This window comes from Podarcis liolepis (genome assembly GCF_965112155.1).
Source record: "Podarcis liolepis genome assembly, chromosome: 10".
NCBI classification, from domain to species: domain Eukaryota; kingdom Metazoa; phylum Chordata; class Lepidosauria; order Squamata; family Lacertidae; genus Podarcis; species Podarcis liolepis.
The window spans coordinates 8,824,280-8,838,923 of NC_139562.1; the positions used below are offsets into that span (position 1 = coordinate 8,824,280).

General features: G+C 47.3%; 1 protein-coding gene and 1 long non-coding RNA gene across 5 annotated transcripts in view; one reads left to right on the top strand and one right to left on the bottom strand.

Annotated features, from left to right (window-relative positions):
- The window catches only part of PODXL (podocalyxin like), a 73,109-nt gene that overhangs the window by 40,496 nt on the left and 17,969 nt on the right, over positions 1-14,644 (top strand). For all 4 annotated transcript variants that reach the window (XR_014516130.1, XR_014516131.1, XM_083461403.1 and 1 more), the window contains exons 2-4: positions 8,521-8,973; positions 9,980-10,293; positions 10,668-10,739. Coding sequence is in view for 2 of the 4 variants with exons in the window: in XM_083461403.1 (XP_083317529.1) it covers positions 8,521-8,973; positions 9,980-10,293; positions 10,668-10,739 (839 nt within the window). In the remaining 2 variants the exon portion in view is untranslated. The remainder of the gene's footprint in view (positions 1-8,520; positions 8,974-9,979; positions 10,294-10,667; positions 10,740-14,644) is intronic.
- LOC310687082 overlaps positions 1-14,644 on the bottom strand; it is a 52,223-nt gene that overhangs the window by 30,141 nt on the left and 7,438 nt on the right. The window lies entirely within an intron of this gene.

Here is a 14,644-nt window from a genome sequence, read left to right on the forward strand (position 1 = left end):
TTTAAATTGTTGGGGGCACTATGAGGAAGAGAATTATTCCCGTCTACCAGCCCTGTGCCTCTGTTCCCAAATTGGGGAACCCCAAGACTGCCTTTAAGTTGGGAGAAAGAGGTCGTATCAGCCCCTGTGGGTCTCCACCTTGCCCTTTGACAACCGGGTCTCCTATTTTCATTTGTCCAAGAATTGCATTGATTTAAACAAAGGGTATTCACAGTGGAGCTTCCCAGCATCCACGAACCAGAAGGGAGGTTTGGCAGGCGGGGGAGAGTCTCCCATTCTTTTAAGGGTGGAGAATGCCAGCGCTCCCCGCTTTCTCCCATTCAAAGCTATTTAAAGACCATCTCACACAAAAAGCCTTTGAGCCGATGGCAGAGATATGATTGCATAACTGGGCGACGTTGTATTGTTCCCCTTGCATTGTATTGGAACAGGACTCTGCAGAACACAAAAATAAGTTGCCCTGTTTTGCAAAGGGCTGGTGCTCAGGGTTGCCCCACAAGGGATTCAAAAGCATTGTTAGAGCACAGCAGTGTTTGAAACCAGTGGTACCTCTGGTTAAGAACTTAATTCGTTCCGGAGGTCCGTTCTTAACCTGAAACTGTTCTTAACCTGAGGTACCACTTTAGCTAATGGGACCTCCCGCTGCCGCCACGTGATTTCTGTTCCCACCCTGAAGTAAAGTTCTTAACCCAAGGTACTACTTCCAGGTTAGCGGAGTCTGTAACCTGAAGTGTTTGTAACCTGAGGTACCACTGTATTAGCTAATTGTCAAATGGCACCTTAAAGCTAGGTTGCGGTGGCCACAACGGAATATCTAGGCACTGTTTTTTTCTCAGTTAAATTTCTTCTTCTTCTTCTTCTTCTTCTTCTTCTTCTTCTTCTTCTTTATTTCATTTATATACAGTGGACGCTCAGGTTGCGAACGTGATCCGTGCGGGAGGCACGTTCGCAACCCACAGCACCACGTCTGCGCACGTGCAGGTTGCAATTTGGCGCTTCTGCGCAAGCGCAACCTCCGAAACCCAGAAGTAACCAGTTCCAGTAATTCTGGGTTTTGGCGCACCTGTAACCCGAAGTATGTCTGTACTGCTTTATATTTTAAAGAAAAGAAACCTCAAAGCAGTTTATAACACATTAAATCATCAGATTAAACAATCCGGAATAAAACAGATTCAAGCTTCAAGGAAAATATTTCACATCCTTCTCTAAGTGAAATTTTGCTTTCCCCGTATTTATTTACCTGCTCAATTTATGGAGCTGCCCCCCCCCCAGCAGAAGGACTCTAGGAAGCCAGGGGGGTGTCGTTGTTAGAGTGTTGGACTAGGACCTGGGAGATCAGGGTTCGAATCTCCATCCAGTCATGAAGCTCACTGGGAGAAAGCAGTACTAGCTCCAGCTGTGGAGGCAGAGCATAGTAGTAGTTGTTATTATTATTATTATTATTATTATTATTATTATTATTATTATTATTATTATTTATTTTACTATTTATACCCTGCCCATCTGGCCAGGTCTCCCCAGTCATCTCTTGTAGCCCCCTAATTCTCTTTCAAGGCCATCTAAATTGGTGGCCATCTTTGTCTCCTGTGGGAGCAAGTTCCTACGCGCCGCATAAAGGAGTACTTTATTTTAACTGCCCTGGATCTTTCTGACGTTCAGCATCATGAGACGTCCACAATTTCTAGCGTTGTGAGAGAGGGAGACAAACTTCCCTCGCCCGCTTTTTCCAGGCCAGGCATAATCTTACGAACTTCTCTGAACTAAAAAGGCCTCAAGGCTGCAGCCTCTCTCCATCAAGCTGCTTTCTTTCCTCACAATAATTTTGTTTGCTTCATGAGATAGTAAGGCAGGGGAAGCTGAAGTTCGGCAAGGTGACAGAGCAAATCGTTTTTCCAGCAGAGAAAGGCGGCATCTGAAATCCACCCAATGGAGCGGTTCAAGGGGGGGGCAACCCAGAAAGCTTGTCCAGCACACACAGAAGAAAAATTTCTCGCACATCTGTTCAAAAGGAGCACGCTGGATAAATACACCTTTTGCCCCCCACCCGCAAGCTGTTCTCCATGAACAATTTTCCAGGAAAACCTGGAAAATCGTCCGCGGTGAGAGATATGGAAAAAACCAACTCACATAGCTCAGGAAATGAGAGAGGAACTGTTGGGCAGGAAGAGAAGGGATGGCTGGTTCAAAACAGATGTTGCAGCTTGACTTAGCTGTCCCTTCCCATAGAACCCTCAACGAAACATCACCCCCCGCCAAAGATACGAAATTAAAGCTCACCAGCAAACTTGCGGGATGCGGGTGGCGCTGTGGGTTAAACCACAGAGCCTAGAACTTGCCAATCAGAAGGTCGGCGGTTCGAATCCCCGCAATGGGGTGAGCTCCTGTTGCTCGGTCCCTGCTCCTGCCAACCTAGCAGTTCAAAAGCACGTCAAAGTGCAAGTAGATAAACAGGTACCGCTCCGGCGGGAAGGTAAATGGCGTTTCCGTGCACTGCTCTGGTTCGCCAGAAGCGGCTTAGTCCTGCTGGCCACATGACCTGGAAGCTGTACACCAGCTCCCTCGGCCAATAAAGCGAGATGAGCACTGCAACCCCAGAGTCGGCCATGACTGGATCTAACGGTCAGGGGTCTCTTTACCTTTAGCAAACTTGCAGATGCATAGCGGGTTATTTTGAATTAATTGGATTTTGTGTGGTGAGGGGAAATCCAGTTGAAATGAGAAATGAGTACGCCTTAGCATTTTGAGAATTATGCCCTTTTAAATGTTTTGTGTGATGGGGGGGGGGGATATTGATTTGCTGCTGTAGTTCTTGTTTTTATTACATATTTTGTGGTTTTTGTATTGTAATTCTATGTTGGGAACTGCCCTGAGATCTACGAGTGAAAGGCAGTACAGTCGTACCTTGGAAGTTGAACGGAATCCATTCCAGAACTCCGTTTGACTTTCAAAATGTTTGCAAACCAAAGCATGGCTTCTGATTGGTTGCAGGAAGCTCCTGCAGCCAATCAGAAGCCCAGTCGGATGTTCGGCTTCCAAAAACAGTTCGCAAACTAAAACGGTCACTTCCAGGTTTTGATTATTCGGGAGCCGGTTTGTTTGGGAGCCAAGGCGTTCAAGATCCAAGGTATGACTGTATACAGAAGAATTAAATAAAATAAATAGATACCAATTTCACAACGAACTCCTATCAGGAAGTAACCTTCATGAAAAAGCGCTCCTTGAAATGTTGTTGTTGTTGTTGTTTAGTCATTTAGTCGTGTCCGACTCTTCGTGACTCCATGGACCAGAGCACGCCAGGCACTCCTGTCTTCCACTGGCTCTACCAGTTTGGTCAAACTCATGCTGGTAGCTTTGAGAACACTGTCCAACCATCTCATCTTCCGTCGTCCCCTTCTCCTTGTGCCCTCCATGTTTCCCAACATCAGGGTCTTTTCCAGGGAGTCTTCTCTTGTATTGTAGCCTCAGCTTCACGATTTGTCCTTCCAGGGAGTACTCAGGGCTGATTTCCTTAAGAATGGAGAGGTTTGATCTTCTTGCAGTCCATGGGACTCTCAAGAGTCTCCTCCAGCACCACAATTCAAAAGCATCCAGGTGATCAGCCTTCTTTATGGTCCAGTTCTCACTTCCATACATCACTACTGGGAAAACCATAGCTTTAACTTTCCTTGAAATGAGGAAGGGGCAAATTTCTTACGTGACTATGAATTTGCCAGCCAAAACATCTGGTCTTTACTACAGTATATTTTCAATTGTCTCATAAGACTCATGACTGAGAGGTTTTTTTCTTGCGACTCGAATATACGAGGTCAATGTTACAGCCGGCTCACTAGCAAGTCAATAGTTAGCTTCATTTTAAAAATAGTAATCTTTCTCCCCCCCCCTCACCGGCTTTCAAGTTTGAAGCAAAAGGTATGCAGAGTGAGAAGCTAACCCAGTACTAAAAGGGCATCTTTTGTGGTTCAAATCCCTCAAATTAAATGGTGTGCTCAACCTTTGCAAATCTGTTTCTGGCAGCCTGGAAGAACTTGGCAAAAAAAAAAAAAAAAGAGGGTGTCTTTGTTCAGCTTCGGGCATCAGCCCTGCCCAGCGGTAATTTATAGGAACATCCTTTAGCTTTCTTGGAACCGAAAATCAGCAGGGACTGAGCTGCCATTAAAGGAAGATGCCACACTGCAATTCTACTGGTGGTTCGCAGTTCAGTGTTAGAGCATCTGCTTTGACATGTACAAGGAGAAGAAGAGGAGGAGTTTGGATTTGATATCCCACTTTATCACTCCCCAAAAGAATCTCAAAGCGGCTCACAATCTCCTTTCCCTTCCTCCCCCACAACAAACACTCTGTGAGGTGAGTGAGGCTGAGAGACTTCAGAGAAGTGTGACTGGCCCAAGGTCACCCAGCAGCTGCATGTGGAGGAGCGGGAAAGCGAACCCGGTTCCCCAAATTACGAGTCCTCTGCTCTTAACCACTACAGCACACTGGCTCTCCAAGTTCAACTCCTGGTATCTCCAGGTTGGGTTGTGAGAGGCTCCCCTGCCTGAAATCCAGGACATCCCCTGCCAATAGGTGTAGGAGATACTGAACTAGCTGGATCCATGTTCTGACTCATGATAAGGCAGCCTCTTTTATCAGACCATCAGTATTGTCTCTTCTGATGCACCATGACTCTTCCAATTCTCAAAGCAGAGACCTCCCCAAGCCCTGCAAGGTGATGGTCCTTCAAGTCAGGATGGAGAACCTACAGGCTCCTAGATGTTGACAGGACACTGACATTACAGGACTACTGGAAGCAGCTTCCCAGGGTTTCAGACTGGGTCCCCAGCTCTAATTGGAGTTGCTGGGGGATGCTCAAGAGATGCTTAGAGAGCCAGTGTGGTGTAGTGGTGAAGAATGGTGGACTCGTAATCTGATGAACCGGGCTCGCTTCCCTGCTCCTCCACATGCAGCTGCTGGGTGACCTTGGGCTCGTCTCACTTCTCTGAAGTCTCTCAGCCCCACTCACCTCACAGAGTGTTTGTTGTGGGGAAGGAAGGGAAAGGAGAATGTTAGCCACTTTGAGACTCCTTCGGGTAGTGACAAAGCGGGATATCAAATCCAAACTCCTCTTCTTCTCAACCACTAAGGCCCTTCCTCGAGACATTTTCAACTGAGAATGAGAGCTCTGTGTCTGGCAAACGGGCCCTAGGTTTCCAAGGCTACCATATGGTGCTTTTCGTGAACGTTTATTTCCCTGCCAGCCATCGATCCCGTCCCAGACTAGGCTAGAAGCCTTTGTCCCAGCCGCCCTCTGGCCCAGCTATCTCATAGAGCAAGGCCCGTCACAAACCTGTTACCCTTCTTGGCCTCGTCTGGGCCGGGTTGATAAGAGCAGGAGGCAGAGTTCCTCCATCCGCTTGGCCCGAGCCAGAAAATTATTTTTATCTAGCCAGCGCCTTGGGAGCAGAGCAAGCAACACATCCTCAAACAGCTTGTCCCCTCGGAGGTTTGTGTGCGATAGGGAGCAAGAACTGCCTGTGGGTTTTGAGAATGGTTTTAACCTCTGCCTGGCAGCAAAGACAAGCGTTTATTATCTTCAGCTCAAAGGCCAAAGCACCGTCAGTTAACCCTGCCCTGGTGACCCGTCAAGGGAGGAAAGAAACTTGGACCTAGAGATGCGCAAATATCTTAATTTCGGTTTCCCGTTTTTCTGACCTTAGATCCAGTCTCTAACATTTCCATGTCGGTTTGTGATTTATTTGCCTTTTTAAAGTCCTCCTGAAAAGTCATCACCGTTTTACTGCAAAATTCTCCTAAGATGCCTATTTCTGCCTGCAATTTTCGCAAGCGCATACATTTTTGCAACGCAATATCCCTTCAAACGATGCATTTTTACATAGGCAATTTGTGCTGAGCAAACTAGGCATCTTCAGACAACTTGGAGGTTTGTTTGCAACAGCAGGAAAGCTCTGCTTCTGACCAGATTTTTATTTTGGTGAGATTCATTGCTTCCCTTGCTTACGGCGAGCAATTTTTTTAAAAAATCCAGCAAGTGGAGAAATACAACTCTGGGACCTTCCCTTCTTCACAGTCTCCCTCATACCTCAGCTGCCCTTGAGAGAGTCCAGGGAGAAGCCTTTGATTCCTTTAACCCCTTGCTCCCGCTTAATCGGAAAAGGCTGCAGAGGGGGAGAAAGGGATTTCCCAAAGCCCGGCTTGCAGTCCCCACACTCAGGAGTGTCAGTGGTTCCTCAGACAGCTCTGCCTCACGTCCCACCACCTCTATGGCTCCATGCCACTGACATTGGTGCAAGCAGGCTCAGGACGGGCTGGGCAGGGTGTCCCCCCCTCCTGCTCCTCCCAAAGTTATTCTTTTGCATTTCCCTTTCCTGCTATTAATAGACTCTGAGCCAGCCTTAAGCGCCGTGTCACCAAAGGTGGCTGGACGTAGAAGGAAGTTGCCCAGATAGGAAATGGCCCCAAGACAAGAATCAGGAACGCGATGCAAGACGACCCCCTAAATGGCTCAGATGAAGGTGGAGGAGGGAATGAGACGAGTCCTTTTCCTTTCTTGCATTTGTTTTTGTTTTGTTTTTAAGTCTTTGGTGTTCTGCTCCAATATGGCCTTAAATAGAAATATTTATAATACAGTGGTACCTCAGGTACTTAATTCGTTCCGGAGGTCCGTTCTTAACCTGAAACTGTTCCTAACCTGAAGCACCACTTTAGCTAATGGGGCCTGCTGCTGCCGCTGAGCCACCGCCATGCGATTTCTGTTCTCATCCTGAAGCAAAGTTCTTAACCCGAGGTAATATTTCTGGGTTAGCGGAGTCTGTAACCTGAAGCGTCTGTAACTTGAAGCGTATGTAACCCGAGGTACCACTGTATTTGGAATGAGTTTATACAGAATGTAATACGTTATGAATAACCAGAGTTGTATCAGGAGTATAACATTTTTCTCTATAGGAAATGTATAGATTTTACCTACTGTATCACTTTTGCCCCTTTCTTTTTCAGAATTTGTTTTTCCTTTTCCTTTATCACTAATTTCTTTCTGGATGAGATTGTTCTAATAAAATACCCAAACAAACCAACCAATAGTGAAAGCTTGCCTCTAGGTATAACTGCTCTATCCTGACTCGCAACCAGCAGTTCAGAATCTCAATCGGAACTAGAGGAAATCTGTGTGTCTCGTAGGCCAGGATCAAATTCAAAGTGCAAGCACAAAGCTTGGGATACAGAAGCCCAGGGGCCAGATTTGAGTCACCCAGCCCGTCTAACTGGCCCCCCACTGACCCTCCTTTGCACCCCAAATGTTTTTTGCCTGACTGGAATGTGCCCTTGAACATGCTCCTTGCTTAGAATCATAGAATCATAGAGTTGGAAGAGACCACAAGGGCCATCGAGTCCAACCCCCTGCCAAGCAGGAAACACCATCAGAGCACTCCTGACATATGGTTGTCAAGCCTCTGCTTAAAGACCTCCAAAGTAGGAGACTCCACCACACTCCTTGGCAGCAAATTCCACTGTTGAACAGCTCTTACTGTCAGGAAGTTCTTCCTAATGTTTAGGTGGAATCTTCTTTCTTGTAGTTTGGATCCATTGCTCCGTGTCCGCTTCTCTGGAGCAGCAGAAAACAACCTTTCTCCCTCTTCTATGTGACATCCTTTTATATATTTGAACATGGCTATCATATCACCCCTTAACCTCCTCTTCTCCAGGCTAAACATGCCCAGCTCCCTTAGCCGTTCCTCATAAGGCATCGTTTCCAGGCCTTTGACCATTTCGGTTGCCCTCCTCTGGACACGTTCCAGTTTGTCAGTGTCCTTCTTGAATTGTGGTGCCCAGAACTGGACACAGTACTCCAGGTGAGGTCTGACCAGAGCAGAATACAGTGGCACTATTACTTCCCTTGATCTAGATGCTATACTCCTATTGATGCAGCCCAGAATTGCATTGGCTTTTTTAGCTGCCGCTTGGCTGGATGGAGGATAAAGAGTGTGTGTGCAATATTTGCATCCATTGCTCCGCCCATTTTTCCCCTCTGGCCCTACTCACCCCTGGCATGTGTGGCCCTTGGGTGCTTGTCCATGTGGCCCTCAGACAGAAAAAGTGGTTTATGATTCTCCTTGCACTGACTATGCGTTGGCTCATAGCTTGTTGTTTCAGCCTCTATCTCACATGTTGAATAGATGAACCAATCAGAGCTTGGGAGCAACGGTTATCCCAGGGTAGCTGGCAGCATGTAAGCCAATTGTTTATACCAGTTGCTGGGAATTGCACGCCAAGAGAGATCTGTTGTGAGGTCCTGCTCGCAGGGATGCCTGGTTGGCCGCTGTGGAACTAGGATCTAGATGGGCATTGGCCTGATCCTGCAAGGATCTTCTGCAGGAATCTCTACTGAAGCATCCATGGCATAGGCCTACCCAGCCTCTGCTTAGTAAACGGTGTTAGTGATGATTATGTCCTTCAGAAGGTTGTGGGGGTGGGGGAAAGAGAACAAGTTAACCGTTTCCAAAACATGCCTAACTCTCTGGGTCTTTTTAGGAACTACCGTAGCTGGAACCATGAGTGGCACGCCGGTGACGCCCACAAGCAGTGCTAAGTCCACCACCGTAACCCCTGGAAGTACCGCTCCTCCTCCGGCGATCGCGACGACCCTGAAGACCACCGTCTCTGCTACTATAGCCAAAAGCACTGTCTCGACAACTGCAGGAAGCCCCCCACTGAGTACACCCACGAGGACCACTAATAAACCCACAGACACAACTTCAAGTGGAGTCAAGGGATCTCCTGTCACCACAGTTGCTGCAACCACCCCCCAACCGCCCTCTACAACTGTAGCGGCGTCGACCAAAACTACACCTGCGGCCCCCCGAGAGACGACAACGTCCTTGACAGGCGTTGGGTCAAAAGCAGTGGCCTCGACGCCACACTCTGGCATTGTGACGACAAGTGCCCTGACTCTGAAGCCAGGCAGTTCAGCTGCTGCCACTCCAGGTACTGTACTCAGATCCTTGGCCCATCTAGTCTAGTGCTGTCCACACTGGCTGGCAGCAGTGGTGGTGGTGGTTGCTGTTATTTATTAGTTAAATTTATATACCACCCTTTGTCAAAAGAGGGCCTTCTTGGTAGTGGCGCCCACCCTGTGGAACGCCCTCCCATGGGGCTGAGAGTTCAACAGCTGCAGCGGAAGGGACGCCAGTGTGAAAGGTGGCTGTGAGCCCAGACTGCAAGGTGCTTTATTCAGAAAAATCCCTGCCTCGTTCTCGGGTGAAAAAGAAAACTGACCATGGAAGTTGTGGTTTTGCTAATAATAATATTTTATGTATACCCCACCCTTTCCGGTTGAAAAACCGGGCTCAGGGCGGCTAACAACAAATTTAAACACTTTTAAACACTTAATTATAAAAGCAGCATTAAATACAGTATGAAAACATACTACAAAGTATGTATGTTTGTTTTACTACAAAGGAATTTCAGAAATAGACTGGAAAGAGAAGCTGCTGAATTGCAACTCATTACCAAACTTAAAACCATGGAGAGACCTGGTCTGAACAGAGACATTGGATTCTTATCTCATTATACATGACTAAGCCATTTCTCACCTTCTCACCCCTTGCCTTTTCCTGTAAGACCTATTACAGTCATTAAGAGTCGTCAACAGGCTCATCTCAGCTATCTGCCAATCTCCCATTCCCACCACCCTTCTGAGTAATACCCCTCCCCACCTTCTCAATATATAGAAGAATCTGGCAACTTCGGTTTCAGTGTATCTGAAGAAGTGTGCATGCACACGAAAGCTCATACCAAGAACTAACTTAGTTGGTCTTGAAGGTGCTACTGGAAGGAATTTTTTTATTTTGACTATGGCAGACCAACACAGCTACCTATCTGCAAGTATGAAAACATGAATAACAATAAAATTCAAAAATCAATTAGATAATAATAATAATTAGGAGGGAGTGCTGATTTTCCTCACCCCGGCTTTTTTCTTTTTAAACAGGGAAGAGCTCAGGCACCACGCCAGGTTCAGGAAGCGTCACCACTGTTGCTCCTACAACAGAGAAATCTACAACCAAGGCCGTCGTCCCTGCTGCAACGCCCACAGAGAAGCCAAAGAAAGCCGAGTCAACAACGAGAACAGCGACAACGAAAGAACTTGGGGGGACTGCGGGCAGCACAGCCACGCATACGGCGGGAGCGGTTCCACCACCGCCCAGTTCAAGTTCTGGGACTTCAGTCACAAGGAAGACCCCCTCAGCCTCTCCGCAGCCCCCCGTCGCGTTTCCCGATACTTCTTTCGTAGCCCAGACCAAGGTACCCTGGGCTCAGCCCAAAGCAGTATATCCTTTAACTCTCTGCTTCCTTCTGAGGGAGTTTTTCCCCTGTGTGTTTTGGTTGAAGGTCTCCCTGCTATGTACAAGGCCGGGAGGAAGACAGGTGAAACCTTTCCGTTCCTTTCCCCCTTCAAATTATACACCGTTTTTGTTCAGCTTGCTCAGTAAAGTGCTCTCAGGACTTTTCTCTCTGGGCTCCACCTGCGTTATTTCCCTGCAGAGCCGAACAAGGGTGAGGCCAGAGGTTTGCATTTGTGGACAGCCTTTGTTTTCGCTAGAGATGCTGTTTCTCTCCCCCCCCCCCCCATTCCATGGGAATTCGTTCAGCCTTTTTGGTGTCTGTTTTTTCCCTAGATTGTTTGTGAAAAAGCGGTGCCACCAGAAGACCAGGCAATCATTTTGACCTTGAACCAATCCACGCCATGTGTAAGTACCTCCCAAGGCGTCTCTTTTTGGTGGTCTCATATGATTAGAATTTTATGGAGCTCCTCTCCTTGGGGGGGAAAAAGCACTATTTATCCTGGGGAGATAAATAGTGCGTGTTAAGTTGTGGGCGAACATATCAGACGACACAGCGATTCTTCCAAAGCAGCTCTTTATTTGTAAGCTGGAACAGAACTGAACTGAGGAGCTCAGTCAGCCTGCATATATAGAGCTCCACTAGAATGCAACAGTAACCATATTCTGTAACTATCCAATCACTGAACGTCACTTGCGATCCTTCATTTGCATAACTATCTACAGTATCCCCCTGCTGGCCCAGGGTGAGAACTTCAGTACATAACAGTGCTTTCCCTTTTGGATCGTTTTCTGCAACCCTCAAGTTTAAACAATGCTCAGTGTTCAGTTTCTTAAAATTGTTAGGCTGTGATAGCTCCCCGGTTGGCCTCATACTTTACTCACTGCTGCCGCCACCTGGCCACGAGTCCCTTCTTTGCCATCTCCACTACCCTGGAAAAAGCAATCCCCCCCTCTTTTGCATACAATTTATTAATTTTATGATAACAAAAATACAATAAAAAACCCCCCAAAGAACATCACAATCAAAATCATACATCTTAATTGACTTCCCTCCAACTCCTCCTCCTGGTTCCAATTTTTTTTTACTTATTTATACTTGTCCACAGAATCTCACACTCTTAACTATCCAGTTTTAAAACCTTATGCATATTATTACAAGTGACCTTTAAAAGTTCAACTAATGTGGAAATCAATACGCAAAGCTTACTGATTATGCCTGAACACCAGCAAAACCCTCCTGAGTAGATTTTAACACTCAGGCTAGTTGGTCCCAAGCTGTCCATGCTAGTAGCAGCACCTTGAATCAGCGAGATCCCACCTCCTCGCTGCTCCAGATAGCAAACTGCTTGTGGCATTCTGCAGATTCCAGACACTCTTCAAGGATTGCCCCGCATGCCACACACTTGCAGCAATCCAACTGGGTGTGGTTACAGCGGCCAGGTACCTATCTCAGCCATTGTATTTGCATATGGGAATGGATTCACATTTTAACTTTAAATGGGTGGTTTGAAAGCCGCCAGAACAAGCTCTGAATTGTCGGTATCGACTAAAAAAACCCCATCCAGCTGGGATTTTTAGGACTTAAATATTTGCAGGGTGCACTCTGCAAAGTGCTTGATGCAATGCCCAGCAGGTTAGTCCTACAATTCAGCTAAAAATAGACAGCGGGTAAAGTACAGTTATGGGGGCTCCCAGTTTCCAGTACCCTCCCTCCTGCCCCTGTGTTCCCTTGTGAGTTGAGTTTCAAGCGTGTGAATCGAGTGTCTTTCAGCTCATTATGGCAGCTGTGATATCATCTTTTCCGGCAGCCAAGTCAGGAAGTCTGCAGGTCTGATTTTCGCAGGGACATAACCGTTGTCGGAAATAATCGCTAACGACAAGCGCCAATTGCGTTTTGAAACAGACCCTCGTGAAATCCTCCAGAACTGCCTAACCCCACAGTTATTTGGGGTGTTCTGGGGGTATTCCCACAATCACAATAGCAATTTCCTTTCCCTCACCTTCCTTCGCTCCCCTGCAGGGCAAGATTCAGCTGTGAAATAATGGGTGTCTTCCGTCAGGCCTCTCTTAGGAGCAGAATTTCCCTCGCAGGAGGAGGAGAAATGAATAAAATAACCCTCCTTTGTCCCAGGTGGTTCTCAACAGATAACAAGACCCTCTGATGCTTGGAGTAGACAAGCACGTCAATTTCTTTCAGTTCCCGGGTTTCTTCAGTCTTAATTTTAGTTTTCCACATATAGGTGTCAGTTTTGCAATTTGTTTTGTCTTCTTTTTTTTAAAAAAAAATGCCTCAGTGTGCATTTCCCCTCACATAAACATTTGTCTGTGCACGTTGGCTTGCAAGGTGCATTTTTGTTATTTTCACCAATCTATGCACACTTCCTCTTGAAATGTGGTTGGACGTTTGCATTGCAACATTTCGGTAAAGTGTTCGTTTTGAAGGAGAGTTGCATTTCAGCCCCTGTGTCATTCCAGGAAGGGCAAATTGGGTTCACGGCAAAATTCAAACAGAGCCTGTTTTCCTCCCTTCCCCCAAGTCCTACCTGAGGCGTTCCACCCCACATTGAAAGCAGCAGCAGATCATGTAGATCGGTGGGAAGCAATTTCGGTGGATGGGTCAGCAAAGAAAGCCAAACCCGGATTTGGGTCTTTCCTAACACATTCCTCGAGGGCTCAGATGACCCACTTGCCTCATTCCAAGTTCCTCTTCACGAGGGTCACAAAGACACTTTCCATTTGGGGTCGTTTTCAACACTTGTTGCAACGTTCCTGCTCCTAGTAAATGCATAGGGTTGCGTTGTTGTTTAGTCATTTAGTCATGTCTGACTCTTCATGACCCCCTGGACCAGAGCACACCAGGCCCTCCTGTCTTCCACTGCCTCCCGCAGTTTGGTCAAACTCATGCTGGCAGCTTCGAGAACACTGTCCAACCATCTCGTCCTCTGTCGTCCCCTTCTCCTTGTGCCCTTCATCTTTCCCAACATCAGGGTCTTTTCCAGGGTTGCAATTGGTATATAAAGTCCTTAATGGCTTGGGTGCAGTTTACTTGAGGCATTGCCTTGCCCAATATATGCCCAACCAACAGCTCCCATTTGAAGTAAAGATAAAGGGACTCCTGACCAGCTGTGGCCGACTCTGGGGTTGCAACACTCATCTCGCTTTATTGGCCGAGGGAGCCGGCGTACAGCTTCCGGGTCATGTGGCCAGCAGGACTAAGCCGCTTCTGGCGAACCAGAGCAGCGCACGGAAACGCCGTTTACCTTTCCGCCGGAGCTTTACCTATTCATCTACTTGCACTTTTTAGCGTGCTTTCGAACTGCTAGGTGGGCAGGAGCAGGGACCGAGCAACGGGAGCTCACCTTGTCGCGGGGATTTGAACCACCGACCTTCTGATCGGCAAGTCCTAGGTTCTGTGGTTTAACCCACAGCGCCACCTGCATCACATAATCCCCGTTCTGCATTTGTAAGGACTCAATCTTTTCATGTGGCATCACTTAACACCTTGGAACTCCCTGCCTGTTGACACCTGCCTTCATTATACTTTTCCCTTCAGGAAATGGCAAAGTTACAATGGTTTCCCTCGTTTGCCTAGTGACGCCCAAAATTGGGTGTGGAGTTGACATTTGCAAGGGAGCCTTTTTCTGGACGTTTTCTTATTCTCCTCCAAACTCTGCCCTGATAGATAAAGAAGATAAGGAATCAGTGGGAGAGTGAAGGTGAAGCATGCCTCTTTCTTATTACCAGCTGTTTCTTATCACCAAATGCCCCTTATGCCAATTTGCCATTGTACCTCACATGCGTATTTAGCCGAGCTAAAGGCTGCTTAGTTCCAGCCTTAAACTTGTGGGAATCTCAGATTACAGTGGTACCTCTGGTTGCGGACGGGGTCCGTTCCGGAGGCCCGTTCGCAACGTGAAAAACCCGCAACCTGAAGTGCCGTATCTGCGCAGGTGTGTGGTACGATTTGGTGCTTGTGCGCATGCACGAAGCGCAATTTAGCACTACTGCGCATGCGCAAGCTGCGAAACCCGGAAGTAGCCCTTTCCAGTACTTCCGGGTCGCCACGAGACGCAATCTGAAACAACGTAACATGAAGCAAACTTAACATGAGGTATGACTGCACAGTGGTGCCTCGCAAGACGAAAATAATCCGTTCTGTGATTCTCTTCGTCTAGCGGTTTTTTCATCTTGCGAAGCAAGCCCATTGACAGATTAGCGGATTAGCGCTATTAGCGGCTTTTAGCGGCTTATCTGCTGATCGGATCAGCTGATAAGCGGCTTAGCGGCTTAGAAAAAGGGGGGGGAGGGGA